At 39.8% G+C, this 20,840-nt stretch overlaps 1 protein-coding gene across 7 annotated transcripts in view; it reads left to right on the top strand.

Annotated features, from left to right (window-relative positions):
• Positions 1-20,590, top strand: part of LOC103672496 (membrane cofactor protein) — a 38,225-nt gene extending 17,635 nt beyond the window's left edge. Inside the window, exons 6-14 of one of the 7 annotated variants that reach the window (XM_008701207.2) lie at positions 3,480-3,662; positions 4,076-4,120; positions 4,229-4,273; positions 5,409-5,456; positions 10,082-10,135; positions 11,616-11,651; positions 12,164-12,224; positions 15,643-15,735; positions 17,977-20,590. In XM_008701207.2, the coding sequence (XP_008699429.1) occupies positions 3,480-3,662; positions 4,076-4,120; positions 4,229-4,273; positions 5,409-5,456; positions 10,082-10,135; positions 11,616-11,651; positions 12,164-12,224; positions 15,643-15,694 (524 nt within the window). In that variant the 3' untranslated portion in view covers positions 15,695-15,735; positions 17,977-20,590. Of the gene's footprint in view, positions 1-3,479; positions 3,663-4,075; positions 4,121-4,228; positions 4,274-5,408; positions 5,457-10,081; positions 10,136-11,615; positions 11,652-12,163; positions 12,225-12,788; positions 12,823-15,642; positions 16,140-17,976 lie in introns of those variants that run through there. The other 6 variants (XM_008701209.2, XM_008701206.2, XM_040636390.1 and 3 more) reach the window with 6 other exon arrangements.
• The last annotated feature ends 250 nt before the right edge of the window (positions 20,591-20,840 follow it).

The following is a 20,840-nucleotide window of genomic DNA, read 5'->3' as shown; positions in this document are numbered from 1 at the left end:
GTGTAGGATTTGAATGGCTAAAAACAGCTAAATACTTAAAGAAGATCTTAATAAATAGAAATTCATAACATGAATTAGAACACTCAGTATAACAAAGATGTCAGTTCTCCATAACTGATCTATAAATTCACAATCCCAACAAAAATCCCAGCAGAATTTTCTATATAAATTGACAAGCTGAATCTAAAATTAATATGAAAAGACAAATGAAGCAAAACATTCAAAGCATTTTTGAAAAAAATTAGAAGTCTCATTCTTCCTGGTCTCAGGACTTAATTATAAAACATAGTATAAAGCATATAATCGAAACAGTGTGATATTGTTGAAAGGGTAGCCATATAGAGCAATGGAACAGAATAGAGAGTCCAGAAATAAACCCTTCCAGGTGTGTCTAGGTGATCTTATTACAGTTGTACAAACAGTTCAGTGGAAAAAATGATAAAAGGACAGGCATAATTGGACATGCGTTGTCAAAAATACCAAAAAGAACCCTCAACTCATGTTAGTACAATACAAAAATGTTTACTGAAAATGGATAATAGCCTTAAATGTAAAACCTAAAACTATTATTAAAGTTTTACTAGAAAACATATAAAATGTTCATGACTTAGCCAAAGATTTAAATACAACCGTAAAAGCATGATCCTTTAAAGAAGAAAAAAATTAACGAAATAAACTTTTTAAAAGTTCAGTATGTCTGCTCTCACAAGACACTGTTAAAATAATTTTTTAAAATGAGCCATGGACTGGAGAAAAAATACTTGGAAAGCACATACCTGATATCTACAACATGTAAAGAACTCTTAAAACACAATAACAAGGGACACTTGGGTGGCTTTGTTAGATAAGCCTCTGCCTTCAGCTCAGGTCATGATCCAAGGGTCCTGGGATTGAGTCCCACATTGGGTTCCTTGCTCAGTGGGGAGCCTGCTCCTCCCTCTGCCTGCAGGTACCCCTGCTTGTGCTCTATTTCTCTATCTCTCTGGCAAATCAATAAGTAAAATCTTTAAAAACACCCGAAAAACCCACAATAATAATAAAACAGCTCAGTTTTTTTTTTAATGGGCAAAATATTGAATACAACTATTTCATCAAAGAAGCTATATGGATGGCAAAAAGTACATGAGAAGTTGTTCAATGTCATTAGCAATTACAGAAATGTAATTTAAACCACAATGAGATACCACTAGATATCTACTAGAGTGGCTGAAATTAAAACTAAGACCAAAAGCTAAAAACACCATATACTACTAAAGATCTGGAACAGTTGTAACTTTCATACACTTTCTGTAAGAATCTAAAGTATATGACCTCTTGGCAACATAGTTTGGTGATTTCTTATAAAGTTAAGCATACTCTTCACATACAGCTCATCAATCCAAGTAAAATGAAAAATGCTCACATAGAAACCTGGGTGAGAATATCCAGCTGCCTTACTTTAAATCACCACAGATTGGGAACAACCCACTTGTCCTTCTACTGGTGAATGGATAAACAACTGTGGTATATCCACTTGGTGGAATACAACTCAGCAATGAAAAGGAGTGAGCTCTAATCCATGCAGCAACAGGACTGAATCTCAGATGCATTATGCTAAGTGAAAGAAGCCATACTCGGAGGCTGTGATCCCATTATGACATTCTGGAAAAGCAACTGTAGAGAGAGAGAAAACAGATCAGTGTTTGGCTGGTTGGTGAAGGTGGTTGCAGGGGTGGGGAGGGTTGATTACAGAGTGGCATGAGGACATGTTGGGGGGTAATGGAACTTTTCTGTGTCTTTATTGTGGTGATTACATGATTATTTGCATTTGTCAGACCTAATACAGGTGTGTACCTAAAAGGGTGAGTTTTACTGTATGTGAATTGGGTCTAGCAAACATAAAGCCATTAGTGCAGTTAACAGCAGTTTAGCACAAGAGCGAAAAAAATCGGTGAACCTGAAGTCAGGAGACTATGATTTGAAAGGAAATATTAGAAAGAGAGAGACTCACAGACCTGTGGAAGAGTAGCAAGAAGCCGAACATACATGCTGTTGGAGCTTCAGAAAGAGAGGAGAAGGAACAGGATAGACAATGGTTTGAATCAATATTGGCCACAAATTATCCACATTTGTCCCAAAACAATAACCTCACAGAACCAAGGAAGCCAGTGACCCCAGCAGGATAAATACGTTGTTTTCATTTACCAAGAAACCCCCACTGAGCTAAAGGCATCAGGGTGAAACTACTGAAAACAAGAGGTGTGCAAGGAAAAGCAGTCGGAGAGGGAAGCATAAACACAGGTGGTACTGTCCTGTCCCCCGAGTAAGAGTAAGAGTGACAGCCGACTTGTCCTGAGGAACAGTGGAGACTGGAAGACAGTGTCTGCTAGTGTGCTGGAAAAACGCCAAAACCCTTCATCTAGAATTCTCTGTCAAGGAGAAATCTTTCAAAACTGAAGGTGAGGAAATGAAGCGTTTGGAGATAAACCCAAGCCAGGAGAACTTGTCGCCAGCTGACCTGCACTATAGGAATTGCTACCGGAAGTTCCTCAGGCTGAAGGGAAATGACAGCTGATGGAAAGTCAGAATCCCTGGGAACAGAGGAAGAGCAGTCCTCTGGTTGAAAAGGGTATCCACTCCCTGGCCCTTATCTCTTGCTCAGATTTCATGTCCAGAGATGTTCTGTTGTACTCACTGCCCAGCCCTGTGGTTTTGGTTTTTGTTTCCAAATTCTCCCCAGCCCGTTCATCGATCCTGAAATCACTCTCTCAGGTCCTGACCAGTAGTTCACTTGTTAAGAGGTAGAGTAGAATGGGAAATAGCAGAGTCTGCTGGTATGAGGCTAACTTGTATTTCAGGCCTGTGTGCTCATATAGTGGTTTACAGCATAAAATGTGTTGTTTGATCCCTGGGTTGCAGGCCAAGATGTTTGGAAAACGCCGCCCTAACTCCATTGGCCTTTCCATTAACCGAACATCCCCGTTTGTGTATGTTGTTGCTGAGAACTTCCTTTTTGCCTGTCTTTGCATGGCTACGTGCTTTTGAACTTCTAAGTTTGAGCTCAAGTATTACCTTCTCAGAAGGGTGTTTCCCACCTTTCTAGAAAAGCAGAGTACTGCAATCAGTGTCAGCATGACCTTTACAAAAATCCCTAGAGCAAAGGAGGATCAAAAGTTGCTCTTCAACTTACCCCAAATTTGTATGTGGTGGTCAGGCCTTTCTCAAACCTCGTCAGTAATGGGAAAAAATGTAGGAAAGCCAATAGACCGTAATGCTAGTCTTTTCTAGGTGGATAAACATTATTAGATTTCTCTAAATCTGTTTTCCCGGAGTTAAAATGTTCATATGTATACAGGTTTCTTGGGTGTTTTTTTGTTTTAACACCTTGCCTTTCATTCCTTGTATATTTCTTCCTTCTGGAACTTATTACCTTGTACTATTTTTTCTGCTCCTATGTTAAAGCAGCTTTCCATTAATTCTGGACTTTCTTTACATTTCAGTTGTCAGATGTCCATTTCCAGACCCTGAAAATGGACAACTGGTGTCAGGGTTTAGAAGAAAATATTACTACCGAGCAACAGTCGAATTTGAATGCTCACCGGGTTTTTACCACGAGGGCACGAACGTAGCCGTCTGTGGCAGTAACAGTACTTGGGAGCCTGCCAAGCCAAAGTGTCTTAAAGGTACAATGGGTATCATTTTCCTTCTTGTCTTTTTTTTTTTTTTTTTAATTTTGTTTCTTCGGTATTAAATATCAGTGATGCCAAATAGTTAAATAGAAGCAATTATAGTATTAACTCTGTGTTGTATTCATTTCCCTGACAGATGTATGACAAAATTCACAAAAGAATTCTGCTGTTTTAATTTTATATGTTTTCATAGGGTCTTTGCATGTTAGGTATGTCACAGAGGTATATAAATTTCTCTTGTTTGGCTTTTTTTATGTGCAAAAATGAACAGTAGCCATTTTTCAGAAAATTGAAGCGTGGGAATTTTTACCTAAATAAGTCAAGAATGGAAAGCATACTTCATATAAATGAAAAGAAAGCAATAATTCCCAGGTGGCTGATCGAGTCTACGTTATTTTTTTTTCCAGTGCTGATTCCTGTCAGTACCAGTCCTCCGATTTTGAATCATACAGGTTTAGTAACTTTCTGCTTGTATTTTCCAAAAATCTTTTAAATTCCTGGTGCACATGCCAGCAGTAACTCCCAGTCATCTGATACATCTACATTATTTTGTTTTCCAGTGACGACTCTTCCCAGTACAAAACCTCCAATTCCGAGTGTCCCAGGTTTAGTACCTTCCTGCTTATATTTTTCAAAATCATCTCCATCTCTAATGATTTACACGCATTCATCATGTTCAGTAATGAAAGGAGGAAGAGCAGACTGATAGTCATTTTTAGGTTGTTCACGCTTCTAGAACTATTTGCCGTAGCATACAGATAGAAACAAGTATGTAAACGTGGGCAAGTCATGGGCACTTTAACTGTGTATGTATTTGTAAGATGATTTTAATGCCTCCCCTGTGAGCGATGGTAAACTTTTCACGGGCTTCATTCACAACAGCACTGTGCTTCGCATATGGGGAGCTCCTAAGGGTAGCTCATGTGACATCACTCAAATGAATACTAGTGAAGAGGAAGGTCTTTGTCTTCTGTTTTTAATGAATATATTTTCTGGGTCTTTTACTTTGCTGTTTTATTCCTTGTAAAAGTGGTCTTTTGGGTCCTTCAGGATGTCTTCCTGGTCCAGGCCTGTGTTTCAGTTGTTGGTCTGCTACCAGTTTAGTTTGGGTATTGGTGTTGGTGTTGGTGTTGGTGTTGGTGTTGGTGTTGGTGTTGGTTTTGTTTTGTTTTGTTTTTGTAGCACAGTTTAAGCTGGACATTTCTGCTATCTCCAGAATAAGACCTGTATTTCCATTCCCCACCCCCACCAAACTCTTTGCCTCATACAATTATTGTTTTCTTTTTACTGGGCATTTTTCTTCAGCAATAGAAAGTAAATTTCATAGGCACTGAAAGGCAGGAATAGTTCTTATTCATTGAAATGAAGTGGGGGATTTCTTGCGGGTTCTGCTGATAAGCTACTGTGCTTAAGAACTGAAGGGTTATTTTACTGTGGTTGGAAGGAAATATCTTCCAGATTTCAGAGTTGCTATGTCTGAACTCCATTACTTATATGATTTATTGTCAGTTAACTTCTGGGATTTCCGTTTTAAAATACAAAGCTGTAGCGAACATTGGTATGCATACGTTCTGATGTACTTGTGCAAATAGACATTGAGGTTAAATTCCCAGAAATAGAATTACAAAGTTTAAAAGGTAAGTATTTTTCACCTTGAGAAGTAATCTTTTTAAAATCAAAATTAAATCCATAATTTTGTATTGATAAAGTTGGTGAATTGAAACAAACTAATTTTTTCAGAATCCGAGCCTCCTCACACGACTACGCCTCCGAGTTCAAGTCCTCCAGGTTCAGCAACTCTTTATCCTTTTTTTAACACTGGGGTGCCCGGTGGCTTAGTTGGTTGGACGTCTGCCTTCCGTGCAGGTCGTGATCTCAGGGTCCTGAGACTGAGCCGTGTCCAGCTTCCTGCTCAGGGGGAATCTGCCACTCCGCCTGCTTGTGCGCCTGCTCGCGCGCTCTCTCTCTCTCTCTGTGTCAAATGAATAAATAAAATCTTTGAAAAAAAAAAAGCTTTAAAAGGCGATGGATTCAAAATGATGTCATACATTAATTTGCGTTTCCTTAATTATCAGTGAAGATGAACTTTCTTGGGTCTACTTGATCTATTCGTGTCCTTTGCTCATTTTTCTATTAGGGTTCTACGGTATTTTTCTTATTGATTTGTCAGAACTCATAAATGAAAGCCCTGTTAACGTGAAGGGAACAGTTTTTTCTAAGTATTTTTCCTTTGCCTTAATTTTACTAGTCATATTTCTTTTAAGATTTTTATACTATTGGATATAGACTGCTTTTTATAGTTTTAATGTGTAAGTATATGAATATAAGTTTATAAAATTTCACACGTTACCAAAGTATACGGAATAGAAGATGGGTTCTTACTGTCTTTCTCTAGTCCATTCCCTGAGTTAATCACATAATAGTTTAGGGTGTCTTTTTATCTATTTCTGTACATAAGCATCCTTTTCTGTGTAGTTAGACATTTTTTGGTGTTTTTTTTCTTCATTCTTGAATAAAAATGGCATTATGCTGTTCATATTTTTCTGAAACTTGCACTTTTTCCACTTCCTGGATTAGGGTTGTATTCAGATTTATTATATCCCATGTTTTTTAATGGTGACTTTAAGATATGCCACAGTTTAGGGGCGCCTGGGTGGCTCAGTCAGTTAAGTGTCTACCTTCAGCTCAGGTCATGATCCTGGAGTCCCGGGATCAAGTCCCGCATTGGGCTCCCTGCTCAGCGGGGAGTCTGCTTCTCTCTCGGCTTCTCGCCCTGCTTGTGCTCTCTCACTCTCTCTCAAATAATAAGTAAAATAAAATCTTAAAAAAAAAAAAGATATGCCGCAGTTTATATAAACTATTCTCCTGTCAGGGGCCTTTTATATGTGTAGAGCTTTTATATTAACAGGTAGTTGGGTGTATTGACCTTTTCCCTACTGGCTGTGTGTGTTTTGTCTTTTTTATAAAGACTTTTGATCTTCCCCATGCTGAAATATATCATCATTTCAACCATGTGTTCTGATTGCATCCTTTGCATTTAAGTTGTTGGTGCATCTGAAATTCCTTGTGGTATATGGAGTGAGATAGGGTTCCTCTACCCCCACCCACCCCCTCCCAGTGGTGAAGTAGGGACAGCTGTTGATTAGGTTGTCCTCTAGCCAACTATTTCAGGTACCAATTTTTATTATATATTAAATTCATGGGTGTTCTAGTTATTCTTCAGTTCCCTTGAACTCTGCATTCCTGTGCCAGCACCAAATCATTTTTTTTTTTGCTTTAGTACTTTTTTTTTTTTTTTTTTTTACTATAGTATAGTATAGTATAGTTTGATAGCTGGCAGAACACTTCCTTTTCAGAAATGTTTAGACTGTTTTGTATGTTAATTTTTTTCAAGATTTTATTTATTTATTTGAGAGAGCGAGCGGGTAGGGGGACTCGCAGAGGGAGAGGGACAAGCAGACTCCCCACTGAGCGCAGAGCCCAGCGTGGGGCTTGATCTCACCATCCTGAGATCATGACCTGAGCTGAAATCAAGAGTCAGATGCTTAACTGACTGAGCCACCCAGGTACCCTTGTGTGTTAATTTCTCTAAATAAACTTCTATTACCATTTTAACCATTTTAAATGTACATTTCGGTGGCATTAAATACATTCACATTATTTGCAAGCATCACTAGTATCTGTATCTCCAAAATGTTTTCATCATCTCACATTGAATCTTTACACCTATTAAACTACTCTCCATCTCTCCGTCCTTCCCCGGCTCTCCCCACCCCCAGCGGTGGCAACCACTATTCTACTTTCTGTCTCTATGAATTGGACTATTCCAAGTACCTCATAGAAGTGGAATCATTTCTGGCTTATTTCAGTTAGCATAATGTTTTCCAGTTTCATCCATCTTGTAGCACATATGAGAACTTACTCTTTTTCTGGCTGAATAATATTCTGTTGTATTACGTACCACATTTTGTTTATTCATTCATCTGTTGATAGACACTTGGGTCATTTCTACCTTTTGGCTATTCTGAATATTACTCTGAATATTAGCATTGGAATAACTGAGGCTCTGTTTTCAGTTTTGGCGGTACATATGCCTAGGGATAGAATTGCTGGGTTATATGGTAATTCTTTGTTTACTTTTCTGAGGGACAGCCATACTGGCTTCCACAGTGGCTGCCTATGTTATAGTCTCACCAGTGATACACAAAGATTCCAATTTCCCCACCTCTTTGTCAACGCTTGCTCTTTTCCAGTTTTTGATAATAGCCATCCTAATACACATGAAATAGTATCTCATTGTGGGGGAGGGGTTGTTTTGTTTTGTTTTGCTTTTTTTTTTTTTTTTTTGGAGCCCAATGTGGGGCTTGAACTCAAGACCCTGAGACCAAGACCTGAGCTGAGATCAAGAGTCAGAAGCTTAACCTACTGAGCCAGCCAGGCACCCCCTCATTGTGGTTTTTATTTGCATTTCCCTAATGATTAGTGGATTAGTCATCTTTTCATGTGCTTATTGGTCTTTTGCAGATCTTTGGAGAAATGTCTATTCAAGTCCTTTGCCCATTTTTTAATTGGCTTGTTTTTTGCTATTGACTCTTAGGAGTTCATTATGTATTTTGTATATTAGTGCCTTATTAGATAAGGTGTTTGGTTTGCAGATGTTTTCTCTCACTCTATACAGTGTCCATTGATGAAGCCCAATTTATCTAGTTTTTCTTTTGTTTCCTGTGCTTTTTGTATCACAATCAGGCAGTAGTAGCCAGACCCAACATCACAAACCTCGTTCTGTGTTTTCTTCTAGGAGTTTTATACTCGTAGTTCTATGTTTAGTTTTGTATCCATTTGAATTAATTTTTGTGTATGTGTAAAAGTAGGTAGGGGTCCAACTTCATCCTTTCACATTTGGATATCCAGTTTTCTAAGAACCATTTGTCAAAAAATTTGCCCTTTCTCGTTCAATGTTCTTAGCACCCTTGTGGAGTCATTTGACCACAGTCACAAGGGTTTATTTTTGAGTTCTCTATTTTGTTCCATTGATCTGTGTGTCTCTGTTTATGCCAGTACCTTTCTATTTTGATTATTGTAGCTTTGTGGTAGTAAGTTTTAAAATCAGGAAGCGTGAGTCCTCCCAAAAATTATCTTGGCTATTTTTAGTCCCTTGAGATACCATATGAATTGTAGGGTTTTTTTTCTGTTTCTGCAGTATGCATATTCAAGATGGTAATGGGGTTGCATTCAGTCTGTAGCTTGCTTTGTGCAGTATTAACATTTTAATAATACTCTGTCTTCTAATTCAGGAACGCGGATGTCTTTCCACTTGTTTATATCTTCAGTTTGTTTCAGCTGCATTTTGTAGTTTTCAGTGTACGAGTTTTCACCTTGCTTGTTTTACTCCTGAGTATTTTGTTTGTTTTTGTTGCTATTGTAAATGGGATAGTTTTCTTACTTTCCTTTTTTGGATTATTCATTGTTAGTGTAGAGAAATACAGCCGATTTTTGCATGTTGATTTTGTGCCCTGCAGCTTTGCCGAATTCTAACTTATTCTAATAGGGGTGTGTGTGGTCCGTAGAGTTTCCTATGTAAAGGTCGTGCGTGTCATCTGGAACAGGGATCATTTTATTTCTTCCTGCCGAATGTGGATGCTTTTTTCTCTTTTTCTTGACTGATTGTTCTGACTAGAACTTCCAGTATTACATTGAATAGAAGTGGAAAACACAGGCGTCGTGTCTTGTTCCTGATCTTAAGGGGAAAACTTTCAGTCTTTGACCGTTGAGTATGATGCAAGTGATGGTTTTTCATAAATGGCCTTCATCGTGTTGAAGTTTCTTTCTATTGCAGATCAGTATCTGAATAGTTTATTAAGCGCCCCCAAATTTTTACTTTTAAGTAGAATCACATTGAATCCATAATTTAAACAATTAAATCCATAATTTGAACAATACACTTATGATACAGTTGCTTACTGTACCACAGAATATTGTAGCACCGGAAATATTACTGGACAAGAAGAATGCTGATCACATACAAGTTTATAATATATTATGATGCTGCCTTTAACAGGAAACCTTCATTTATACAAGGAAAAGGAAATTACAAGGGTTTTTATACAAAGGTGAAAAATCAAAACCTATGAATTTTTTTTTTTTTTAAGATTTTATTTCTTTATTTGACAGAGAGAGACAGCCAGCGAGAGAGGGAACACAAGCAGGGGGAGTGGGAGAGGAAGAAGCAGGCTCATAGCAGAGGAGCCTGATGTGGGGCTCGATCCCAGAACGCCGGGATCACGCCCCGAGCCGAAGGCAGACGCTTAACGACTGCGCCACCCAGGCACCCCAAAAACCTATGAATTGAGAGATCTTTAAGCTTTATTTTTTTCTCTCTTTAAACATATTTCCTTTTTTTTTTTTCTTTCTAGGACCTCGCCCTCATCCTGGTGATGAATCAACGCCTGAAGACACTAAGACTTTAGGTACTATTTTGGTTATTAATAACCTCGCATTATGAGACCCTAGAGTTCTACATGTAAATATCACATTTCAATTACCTGTAGTTAGAGAGGAAACAGCATGTGTGTCATAAATTGGTAAAAATTGACATTTAGAGTTATTTTAATAGTGTAGATACTGCGGCAGACGTAAGCAGCAGTACGTGTGAACACATGTAGACAGTATAGTTTTTAAGAGGCCCCCCCGCCAAATAGGATTCCTAGCAGGGTGTGGTACCCTTCTTAAATTCTATGATTATATATATAGGTGAAAATACATAAAACATAACTTGCCGTCCATGTGGTAGTGTTCTTTTTTGATGGCAATTTGTAGATCACTTTTCTTTCTACTTGGACCTTGTATACATGAGCCTTAAAGTACTACAGGTTAGATCAGTTTTTTCTATAACACGTTGGTGTGGCAGACTTCATGTAGGCTCACATAGTTCACGCAACGCATATTAAAGAAAATGGAAAAAAAAAGTATAGTTGTGACAGTTAAAGATTTCTTGATAAGTAAGTGAAGAGAACTATCTAATACCTTTATTTATATTAGACTAGTGTAGTAAGGTTAACCTACTTATAACTCTTGAGGCTTGTTATATTTTCCCTCTGAACACTGTAGTCAGACTGTCATTGTATCAGTAAAAACAGTGCCATCTTAAGGTCAGTAAGCACTTGATAATTTTTTATGAAATGAAAAGATCAGACTCAACCATGACATTTTATGCTTTGGTTTCCAGAAATTGAAAATAAATAATGGCAGTTTAGAAGCAGAGGTACTCCTGACATCATTGCTAAGAGTTAAGATTAGTAGTGTGATGTATTTCTGTGTGGGTGGTCAGAAGTGCATGTTTTAAAGTATCTAGGCGTTATTTTCATCCATGTGCCCTGGTGTTTCATTTACATATTTAGAATCTCCTTGGTAATTAGGATTATGTCTTGGTTTTAGGGGGTGGAAAATCAGAAGGGGCTGATGATAAGATAAAGTATTATTTTGAAGATTCTGCACCTAACACCTGTGTGACGGATGGAAATTTATTTATGACTTAGTCCACAGACCCCACTTTTGTGGAAAAAATAAGAATTTCTACCAAAATCACAAATGATAGAATGAATACTGAGCAACAACAATAATGGAGTAATACATTTTGAGACAGTTTTCTTCTGATCTACTGAACTCTAATTGTGCTAGTAAGCTGTACTAACCTGATACGGTAACTACAGCACAGAACAGTCGAAAGGGACGTTCCTGTGAAGGGTCTTACAAGGTGGAGCCTGGACGGGGGGTCTGATCCCAAGGGTTCTGTGAAAAATGAGCTGGCCACACTAGCGCTCATGCTAAAACCAGGCTGAGGAAGAACTTCTTTGCCGTAGCATACAGGTGATCTGGTCAGAATGAAATGCAGCCACCCTTGCCGACCTTGGGTGCTCAGTCTTCAAACTGTTCTCATTGTTTTCCCAGGCAATGGAGCCATCGCTGCGATTGTTATTTCTGTTTGTAAGTAGCCCAAACTTTGATGCCACTTAAAAAGTATTACTCTGAAAAAGTGCATTATTTTTATTTAATTAAATGATTTTTAATTTAACTTTTCAGCTTCTATAGTTTATATAACTTGACATGCAGTCCACCAGTCCAGAACAGCCAGACCTTGTATGTGATACACTGCGTTTTGCTGGCAAATGTGTATTCTTTTATGTATGTGTCCCCTTAGTAACAAACCCTAACTACTACATGTGTTTTTAGGATGATTGGCCCTGAGTTTGCATCCCGAACATGCTTTGGGTAATTTTCTAAAGTAAGCAAGGGTTCTCTGGCTTCCTGTGGACTGTTCGAGTGACTCCAGGGAATGGGCTTTAGGTAGTGATGAGTGCAGACGGAGTATAAATAGATATGTGCTTAAATAAAATAACATGTTCTGACCACTGGAATGCAACCAACACTTGTTTCTGCTGCTAAATTTTCAGTCTTGACTCTCTGTTATGTATCATTTGTTCCCTGGTCTCTTGCAGTTGTTGGCCTTGCGGTACTCGGAGGCATCCTGTTCATGTTTTGTCGACACAAGAAGAAAGGGTAAATAAAAGCATCATGTTCCTTCTAACTCATGCTCTTGCTCACTCTTGGCATCGTTTTGTGCAGCTTTCTGTTTGTCCTGCATGCCGTCTTCTTCAGAACTGTGCCTGCATGAACGCGCCATCCCCGTTGCCCGTGTTTACTGAAACGACCTCGGGCTGCTCTTACTGTCCCTGTCGCCAGAGGACTCTGTGCAGAGTGGCTCTAGCTATTAGGACTGCAAGAAGCATTTCTGTGGGATTTGAGATTTAGGTTCTGTAGCAAATCACGGACCACGGGGGGGCCTTCCCCACCCAGCGTTACCCTGTGTCCTAGATTAGCCGAGTGGCCAAGATTAAATTTAGAACTGCTCACTGTGGAGACTCGGACAGTTGTATTCCTTGGAATTTTAATGATGAAAGTTTCCATTTCTGTAACTTAGGTAACTGTAAGAAGGTACATAGGTTCTCATTCAAATACCCAATTTGATTTGTTTTTATGTAGAATTGTTACTTATACTTGTTGAACTGGGGAAGGAAAAGCAGCACTGTTTGACTTCCCTCTTATGTTCTCTTAATTTACTAGGTTGCAGTAAAACTGTTGGGGTTTGCTGACAGGGGTAAGATTTACAAAGCACCTCATTATTAACTTTATCTGTGTTTTAATCTATAAAAATGAAAAGTGGGGAATCTTAAGATAGAAAAAAATGTACAAGTGTATGTCTTCGGAGCAGAATAGGGTTTTTAAGCATCAAACTTAAATTTTAAATAATTTGCCATTTATGAAAGACTTGGAATAAATCCTGGAACATAGACCAAATTAGGTGCTTTGAAATTTCTGATCATTAGTGATTTATTTTTTCCCTATTGCTTTGAAAATATCTTTGAAATCAAACTAATAATTTTAAGACTTTTGGTATTCATGGTTTTATGGGGATATATTTTCCCATATATTAATCATCGGGCTTAGGCTATGTAATAAAAATACATTATTTACTCAGAAAGAGCTCAGACTTTTAAAATATTACTTATTTTTTTAAGACTTATTTATTTGAGAGAGAGAGCACACGAGCATGAGGGGCAGAGGGAGAGGGAGAGAGAATCTCAAGCAGACTCCATGCTGAGCCTGACGTGGGGCTCACCCTCACCACCGCTGAGGTCAGGACCCGAGCTGAAACCAAAAAGTCAGAAGCTTAACCGACTGAAGCACCCAGGTGCCCCTACTTAGTTAGTTTTTTAAAATACCTATCATGCCTTAATTTGAGTCTTCAATCTTACATTTATAGAACACTTGATATGCATAGTTGATTGCCAAATTGGCAGTGTATTTATAATTACATATACACAGCACTCTGAGTAGGAAATACTATCAGAGAAATATTTTTACAAGTCCACAAGCTTTGTGCAGAAGTAGGTTCTCAAAAAATAAATAAATAAATAAATAAATAAAACAAAATAGCTCTCTGCTCCTTACTTTTACTTTGTTTAAAACAACATGGTATCGAAATACATACAGGTTCCTTAACAGGTGTTAATGACACTCTCTCTAGCTACGAGTTTATGGGTCTTTTAAAGCTGAACAGTGCTCTGAGCAGTGTACCCCAGGTGCAGGATTTCAGTAGCATTCGTGATCTGAGATCCCGTGTCTCCTGAGCTCCCCGTGATGTTGCTGCTGGCCTGGGCGACACTCTGAGTTACCAGGCTGGAGACTATTACCGATGCACCCATATTCTTGAAATTTGAAGAAACACCGTCAAACTTAATAGTACAAATTTCTCCTGTTTAAGATAATTGGATTTTCTAAAGATGCCACATCTGTGTATATGTTTTTAAAAAGTGTGTGTGGACTCATATTTAGCTTTACATTGCTTTAAAAAAAAAAGAAGTACAGATTTCTGTTAGATTCTTTGTAGGGCCTAATGTCCATCACATTCTCCCTGAAACAGAGTGTTTGGAAGCTTCTCTCGAGACTAGGAAGGGCGTGCAGTTCCTGCTCTGTTTCTAGGGGTAACTCTGGAAGCAGGGCGCTAGGCACAGAACGTCCCAAGTTGCTGCTAAAACTTGGTACAAATGGATTTGATGGAAACTTGTATTTGTGATGACCTGGGAACACGGTTACCCTTCTGCAGCCTCCGTCCCCAAGTACAAACTTCGTGGATAGTTGACGATTGTGGCCCCGCGCTGAAGAGTTCTGCCAGGGTCGTCTGTTCCCTAGTCTCCGCGAGGAAGAGAATGGCATCCCGGGGCGTGTGAAATGGGCCCCCCTGCACACCCCTTCCTTTTCCTTCCGGGTTCCTTTCTTCGCTCATTGCTGCCCTCCTTTCTCGTCTGGAACCCACAGCCCCTGCCCGGTGCTTTGCTGCGGCCTGAGTCCTGTCTGGCTTGTCGTGACTGTGCGGCTGCAGAAAACACGCATCTGCTTGACATTAGTGCGTTCACATACGGGTGGTGATTTTGTTTCATAAATGCATGATTTTCTCCACTCTGGTGACATCGTCCCCGGAGAAGCGAGAGTTTGCTCAAGCCCATTAGAATTATTTACATACTTTATGTATTTTATTCCCAGTGACGAAACGGTTTTCCCGTTTTTTTTCTATTGAGGATATTTATTATTTGGTCTAACTTAAACCTACGTTTATAATAATGACTGAGCCAGTAACTCTGTAATTTTTAAGCCGTCGGTGCTTGAACGAAGCTTGTTAAGAGGTTTGGGATTTACTCCATCGAGTGGCCAGATCAGGCGGGGAGTATAGTGACCTGGGGCAAAAGCCGAAGGATCAAATCAACTGGAACGTTCCTCCACTTGAGTCTCAGATTCCTGAGCTTCCAACAAACTCTTCACGATACTTTAAACAACTAATAAATGAGAAAGGATTTTGTAGTTAGCTGAAAGAGCGAACTTGAGATCCATCCCAGAAAATGGGATGTCAGGTAGTCAGTTTTACAGAGGTCTTCCCTCGGGGGCAAGCAGATGGGCCTCAGGAAGAAACTGCACTCGATGCGAGAATCAAGTCGCATCTGAAAATGTCTACAAAATCGACTTGTCAGACGGCATTGCATGAACTGGACACATGCTCTGCGAATTCCCTCTAAATCTAAGGTGTGAGAGACAGGCCCCTTTGTCCTCACACAGTCTTGCTCTGTGAGAGAGAGTTGACGTTATTCTCGTCAGGCTAAATGGTTTCAGGGCTAAACAGATTGCACAGAAATTTAGAATCTGTTCGACTGGGTGAGCTGTAAGACGTCAATGTGAAAGTGGCTTCTTGCACAAAATTCCTGTTTCACGTTCCTAAATGAGAATCAGAAAAGTTGTCATTTACTAATTGTCAGCTGTGCTTCCATTTTCCTGTCATCGATCTTATCCCACTTATTATGCTGCGCTGCTGCCTTTTGGTTTGATGTGACTGTTTTATTTAGCCCTTTTCCCCTCCTCTGTTCAGCACATACCAAACTGGTGAGAGCCACAGAGAAGTAAAATTTAATTCTCTCTGAGAAGAAGAGATGAGAGAAAGGTTTGCTTGTATCGTTAAAAGGTATCGGCTTTGTGTGTTTCTTTTCAGAGATGTCCTTTCTAGAACAGAAAATAGTCAATGAATATTTAGATATCAGTACTCTGAACTAAGATATGTTGGCTGTAAACATCAAGGAGGACACTTAGATTCGTGTGCCCTTTGCTAAATTATTGATCTTTTTGTACCATTCCTGTTTTAAATAACATGTCCTGGCAGGCGTTTACTTTGACGTAGGCTCCAGCTGAGTAATGTCCGCATTGTCCTTTTATCAGACTGTCAAGCTTCCTTGGCCTCTTGTAGCTGTGAATCCAAAAGTGCAGGAATTTTTTAGCCCAGTGGGAAATAATCATAGAATCTGTTCATTTTAAGTGCAGGGAGGAAAAATACCCTTTTTCAGAAACCAAAATATATTTTACTTAATTTTGTAAAAAAAAAAACAAACAAAAAACATTCAATTTTAGCTTGTAAATATTCACTTTAAAGGCATTTATCTGTTTTCCATGAACAGAGTATCTTTAGTGTATGAAAGAGAAACCAACAAAAAAAAAAAATCCTTAGATTTTGAAAAACTATGAGTTGCCTTGCTTTACACCCTTCGACTCCATCTACCTTGTGTTGTTGAATGAAGTGAATTGGAAGTGTTCCTCTCTTTGTGCCAGAATGTGTGTCTACACAGCCGGGAAGAGAGGAGATACGTATCCCACCACTTAGAATGTGAGGCGACACCCCACATTACACTCAGGAGTTTGGGAGGAGACTCGACAGACGCCAATAGGAAGGGCGACTTCTTGGTGAAAGCAGAGTGGTGTCCTGGGTCACAGGAGCAAAGGGAAGACAGAACATACTGACCGGAAGTGGCAGTAGGGGCCTCCCCAGTCCGTGAATCTTCTTGGTCCCTTAGAATTCCTTTGAGGCTAAAGCCAACCAGGAAGGTAGATGTCAGTGTGTCGTGAGCTTCAAGGTGTCTGTAAACATTTGAAGGTCATGTAATGGGTGCCGAAGATCGTGTAAAACATCTGTAATTAGTAATCCAGGGTGAGATTTTCACCATCTTTAAATTGCTTCGTGGTTCTATCAAATACAAGTTTCTTAACATTTAGGTGAATCCTTTTTCTCTTTCTCCTCCCTTGGAGTCTGTTTAAAATTCTATTTGAAGAAAAGGATTCCACCACTACACAAACAAAAGAAGTATTGACTCCAAAAAGGAGAAGATGGCAGTCTCGGAGAATTCACTGACAGTCCTAACTCCCGGTATAAAACGGCTCACAGTTGTCCTCAGGAAATTGCTCGATCCCAAGTGAATTTTTGTGACAGTGGCGGCTCACGTGATGGCGTCCCCCAGAAAGAGAAGTACTAGGGTATCCAGAACTGACATGGTTAGCTGTTAGCTGGGTATGCATCCCTGAGGGTTGGCTGTGGCACGCAGACTGGTGAACCCCTGACCTGTTCACGGTTAGCTTTCCTCTGTCCGGTCTAGTCATTGTACTAAGGCAGGGCCCAGACCTGCGTTTTCCAGTTCAATAGTCGCTAGTCCCGTGGGGCTACTGAGGACTTCCAAGTGGCTAGTCCTATGTAAGTTGTCCTGTAAGATACACACCAGACTTTAAGACTTAGTACAAAAAATGTAAAATAACATGTATATTGGGTTAAGGAAAATACATTAAAATTAACTTCGCTAGCTTCCTTTACCTTTTTAAAATATGGCTTCTAGAAAATGTAAAGTTACCCATGTGGCTCATAGTGTATTTCTTTGGACAGCACAGGGCTGGAATAACAGATTTTAGGAAGATATCTATTGTTACCATAAAATTGTGATGTTACTCTTATTTAGGAGAATTTCTTAGTGATTTCCTTGACAGTGAGGGCTCAGTGGGGCATTGCTGAACTGGAAGGCTGGTAGAATTGTTACCTTTTCAAAAGTTTCATCTCAGAGCTAGATTTACAATTTCAGTGTTAGGAAAATAAGTGTTTCTCTCCAGTCTTTCCCAGTAGCCCTCGTTTTAGCGGAAACGATAAAATACTAAGTACTCTGTATCATACTGCTGTATTGTTCTGGAATCAAAAATATAATACAGGGATAGAAGGGTTTTTAGAGTGAAACTAGTTGTACATTCGATATTTTTTAAAAATCATTTATTTCCTAGTTCATGCACTCTTACAGTTTTGGGGTTTTTTCAGTTGTCAATTTCCTACATAGACTTTGGACTTGAATTTATGTACTTCTTCATGTTTATCTTTGGTACTTTTCACCTCGCCTTATAGGAAAGGAGACATTCGGGCCGAATACAGTGCTTGCCAGGATAAACCAGGGGCCCCGACGGAGCAGACGCACTAACTGGTTTCTGCTCACCGGTTTTTCCTTTGAGATCTACAGTAAATTCACACAGCTTCTATGGAAACTGTATAAATGGTCCTCAAAAAATTAAGAACAGAGACACCACCAGATGATCCAGCAATTCCACTCATGGGTATGTATCCAGAGGAAACAAGACACCCGCGTAGCACTCTGTTCACTGCAGCATTAAGTACAAGCGCCAAGACAGAAACAACCGTCGTGTCCACGGAAGGCTGAATTCTGAAAGAACACGGTCTACAGATACAGCGGCATACTCTTCAGCCATAAAAAAAGAAGGCCATCTTGCCACTGAGGACAAAATATATGGAGCCTCCGGGCATTTTGCTAAGTGACGTGAAAGTCCAACAGAGAGATGAATATTGTAGGATCTTTCTTATTTGTAGAATCCAGACAACAACAACAACGACTGACTCCTGGAAACAGAAACCAGACTGCTGGTTCTTGGGGGGGGGGGTGCGAATTGGGTGAAGCAGGTTCAAGGGGACAGACTTCCAGTTTTAAGATTCGCAGATACTGGGACAGAATCCACGTGCGGCTCGGTGCCTGTCAGTAATGCTGCTGTGTTGTGTATTGGCAAGTGGGCAAGAGTGAATCCTAAAAATCCTGATCAGGAAGACAAAAATGTTTGTAACCGAGGTGCTGGCAACTAAATTCACTGTGCTGATCCTTCTGCAATATCCGCGTGATCGATTCCTGCTGTACACCTTAAATACATACAATGTTATATGTCAGTTACATCAGTAAAACCAGAAGGGGAAGAAAAGGATCTATAAAAAATATCCTCTCTGTTTTTCTCACTCTCATGAACTTAACCGTTAAGCATAATGCTAGCATTTTAATGTGGTTTTGAATGTACTCACCACCCTTTGATGCTGCTTTGAACGATGTATGAATTTGGGTATGAACCTCTGGCCTGTTTTCCCGTAAATAACACTTGCATTTATAGGACAACTCAACACAGTATCCTATGTAGTATTTAGGTGGGGAGATAATTTTTTTAATGAAACACCCAAATTTAGAGAACTGTTGTGCAAGATAAATTACATTTCATTTATAAAGAGATTTTGAGATCCTATTTATTCAAAGATTGAGAAGTCTTGAATCATTCGTTCAACGACTTTAAAATGTGTTTTATGTATTGTTTCGTGTAATAAGCCTTGCACATACGTGTATGCTACTTCTGCCCTTAACATTATACCGAAAATTGGGATTTTGAACAAGTTTGACTCCCTTAACTAAGAATATTATTGGAAAATACTCGAAATGGGGTAAAATTCTATTTTTTTTTTTTTAACATTTGTAATTTCCCGGTGATTTAAGGAAGCTATAAGCAGTCTGAGACCTGCATGAGGGACTGAGAATCAGTTGCAAACTTCTGTACATCAGGGAGCCATCGCTCTCGAAGCAAGAATGCCGGCTGGTGCTGCAGTGAACATTGTGGCCTTGCAGTTTTCTCTAAGAAGATTCTGCTCTTTAGGAAAATTAGAGTCCACTCTAACTTCTGGCAATGGGTCCTCTCCTCCCGGTACTTGAATAAAGAGAGGTCTTCCTTCAGACAACGTCCTGTGAAAGGGGTGAGGTTTGCAGGAACGTATCCATCACATAACCTCAGGTTGGAACAGAATCTGAGCGTGTAGGGACAGCTCACCTTACGTGCTAAAAGCAGAGTAAAAATTAAGCCACATGTTTCAGAGAAGGAAACTGTGCCTGTCGTCGGTCGTGCAAAGGGGCAGGAAAAGGCAACAGCTTGGGTAGCCCCGATGCTCAGGTGGGACAGACTGTGGCCTCTGTGGCCTCAGCCCAGGCAGGGTCTCTTCCAGGGAAGCCCAGGGGGCAGAGGAGGGATAGCCACTCAAACACACGTGACACTTGTACAAGTTTCGTTTTGCACTTTCACATTTAGTGGCGCAAGTTAGGCCAAAGAAACGTTGCCTGGAGAAGGATGTGGTTGGGAAACCAGCGTGGGTCAGAGTAAGTACTGTTAGACAGATAAAGGCATGCCTGTGATGCACTGTACATGTTGCTTCCCTCTGGGATCCGGGAGGGACTTCGGGAAGATCAGCTTGAGCAGAAAGAAACAGGAATCCGGAATGAAGTACAGAGGGGAAGCTGGACCATCCCCGTTGTCACACACTTTTCAGGGACCTCACACTTGCTTCGAAGGGGCACTGTTGATTTGTAACAAGCTGAAAGGAAGACTTTTCAACCAAAGATTGTAATGCTTTTGAAAATAGATGGACTTGTATCATAGTTTGTGCTTCAAATTTAGTTTTTTCATTTTACTAGATTTATATGGGAAATTGACATAGATGCGTGAATATAAATTATGCTCTTTGTCAAACAACTTGTCAATTTGCTAACCTAAGAGGAAAACAGTTTTCCCTAGGAAAGTTTCTGTAATGACATAAAAAAAGCATATGTAAATTTGAAAGTGTTTGTGTCGGGGCCTTTATTGTTCATTTTTTGAAAACTGGATCTTCAAATGTTGTAAAAAATAAAATGTAGATTGGGGAATTTTCACTTGCGATGATGCGTTCTTTCCAGCGTGCTTTATCTCAGAGGACATGTGCTTGTCCCCGGGGCCCAGCTTCTCTAAGCATTCCACTCCTGCCCCTCGCAGCCCAGAGCGCTCCATGTGTCAGGACTCCTCTCCCAGCCCAGCCCAGCCCCTGCCTGTCCTGCCCAGGGGCGTTGGGTCACAGCACATGACCTACGGCATCATGTCCAAGTTGCTTAGCATGCTCCTTGAAGGAGAAATAGGGTTTGCTTT

The sequence above is a fragment of the Ursus maritimus genome, unplaced genomic scaffold (assembly GCF_017311325.1).
Source record: "Ursus maritimus isolate PB19 unplaced genomic scaffold, ASM1731132v1 scaffold_2, whole genome shotgun sequence".
NCBI classification, from domain to species: domain Eukaryota; kingdom Metazoa; phylum Chordata; class Mammalia; order Carnivora; family Ursidae; genus Ursus; species Ursus maritimus.
The sequence above is the reverse complement of the archived record's forward strand: the minus strand, read 5'-3'. Positions and strand labels throughout refer to the sequence as shown.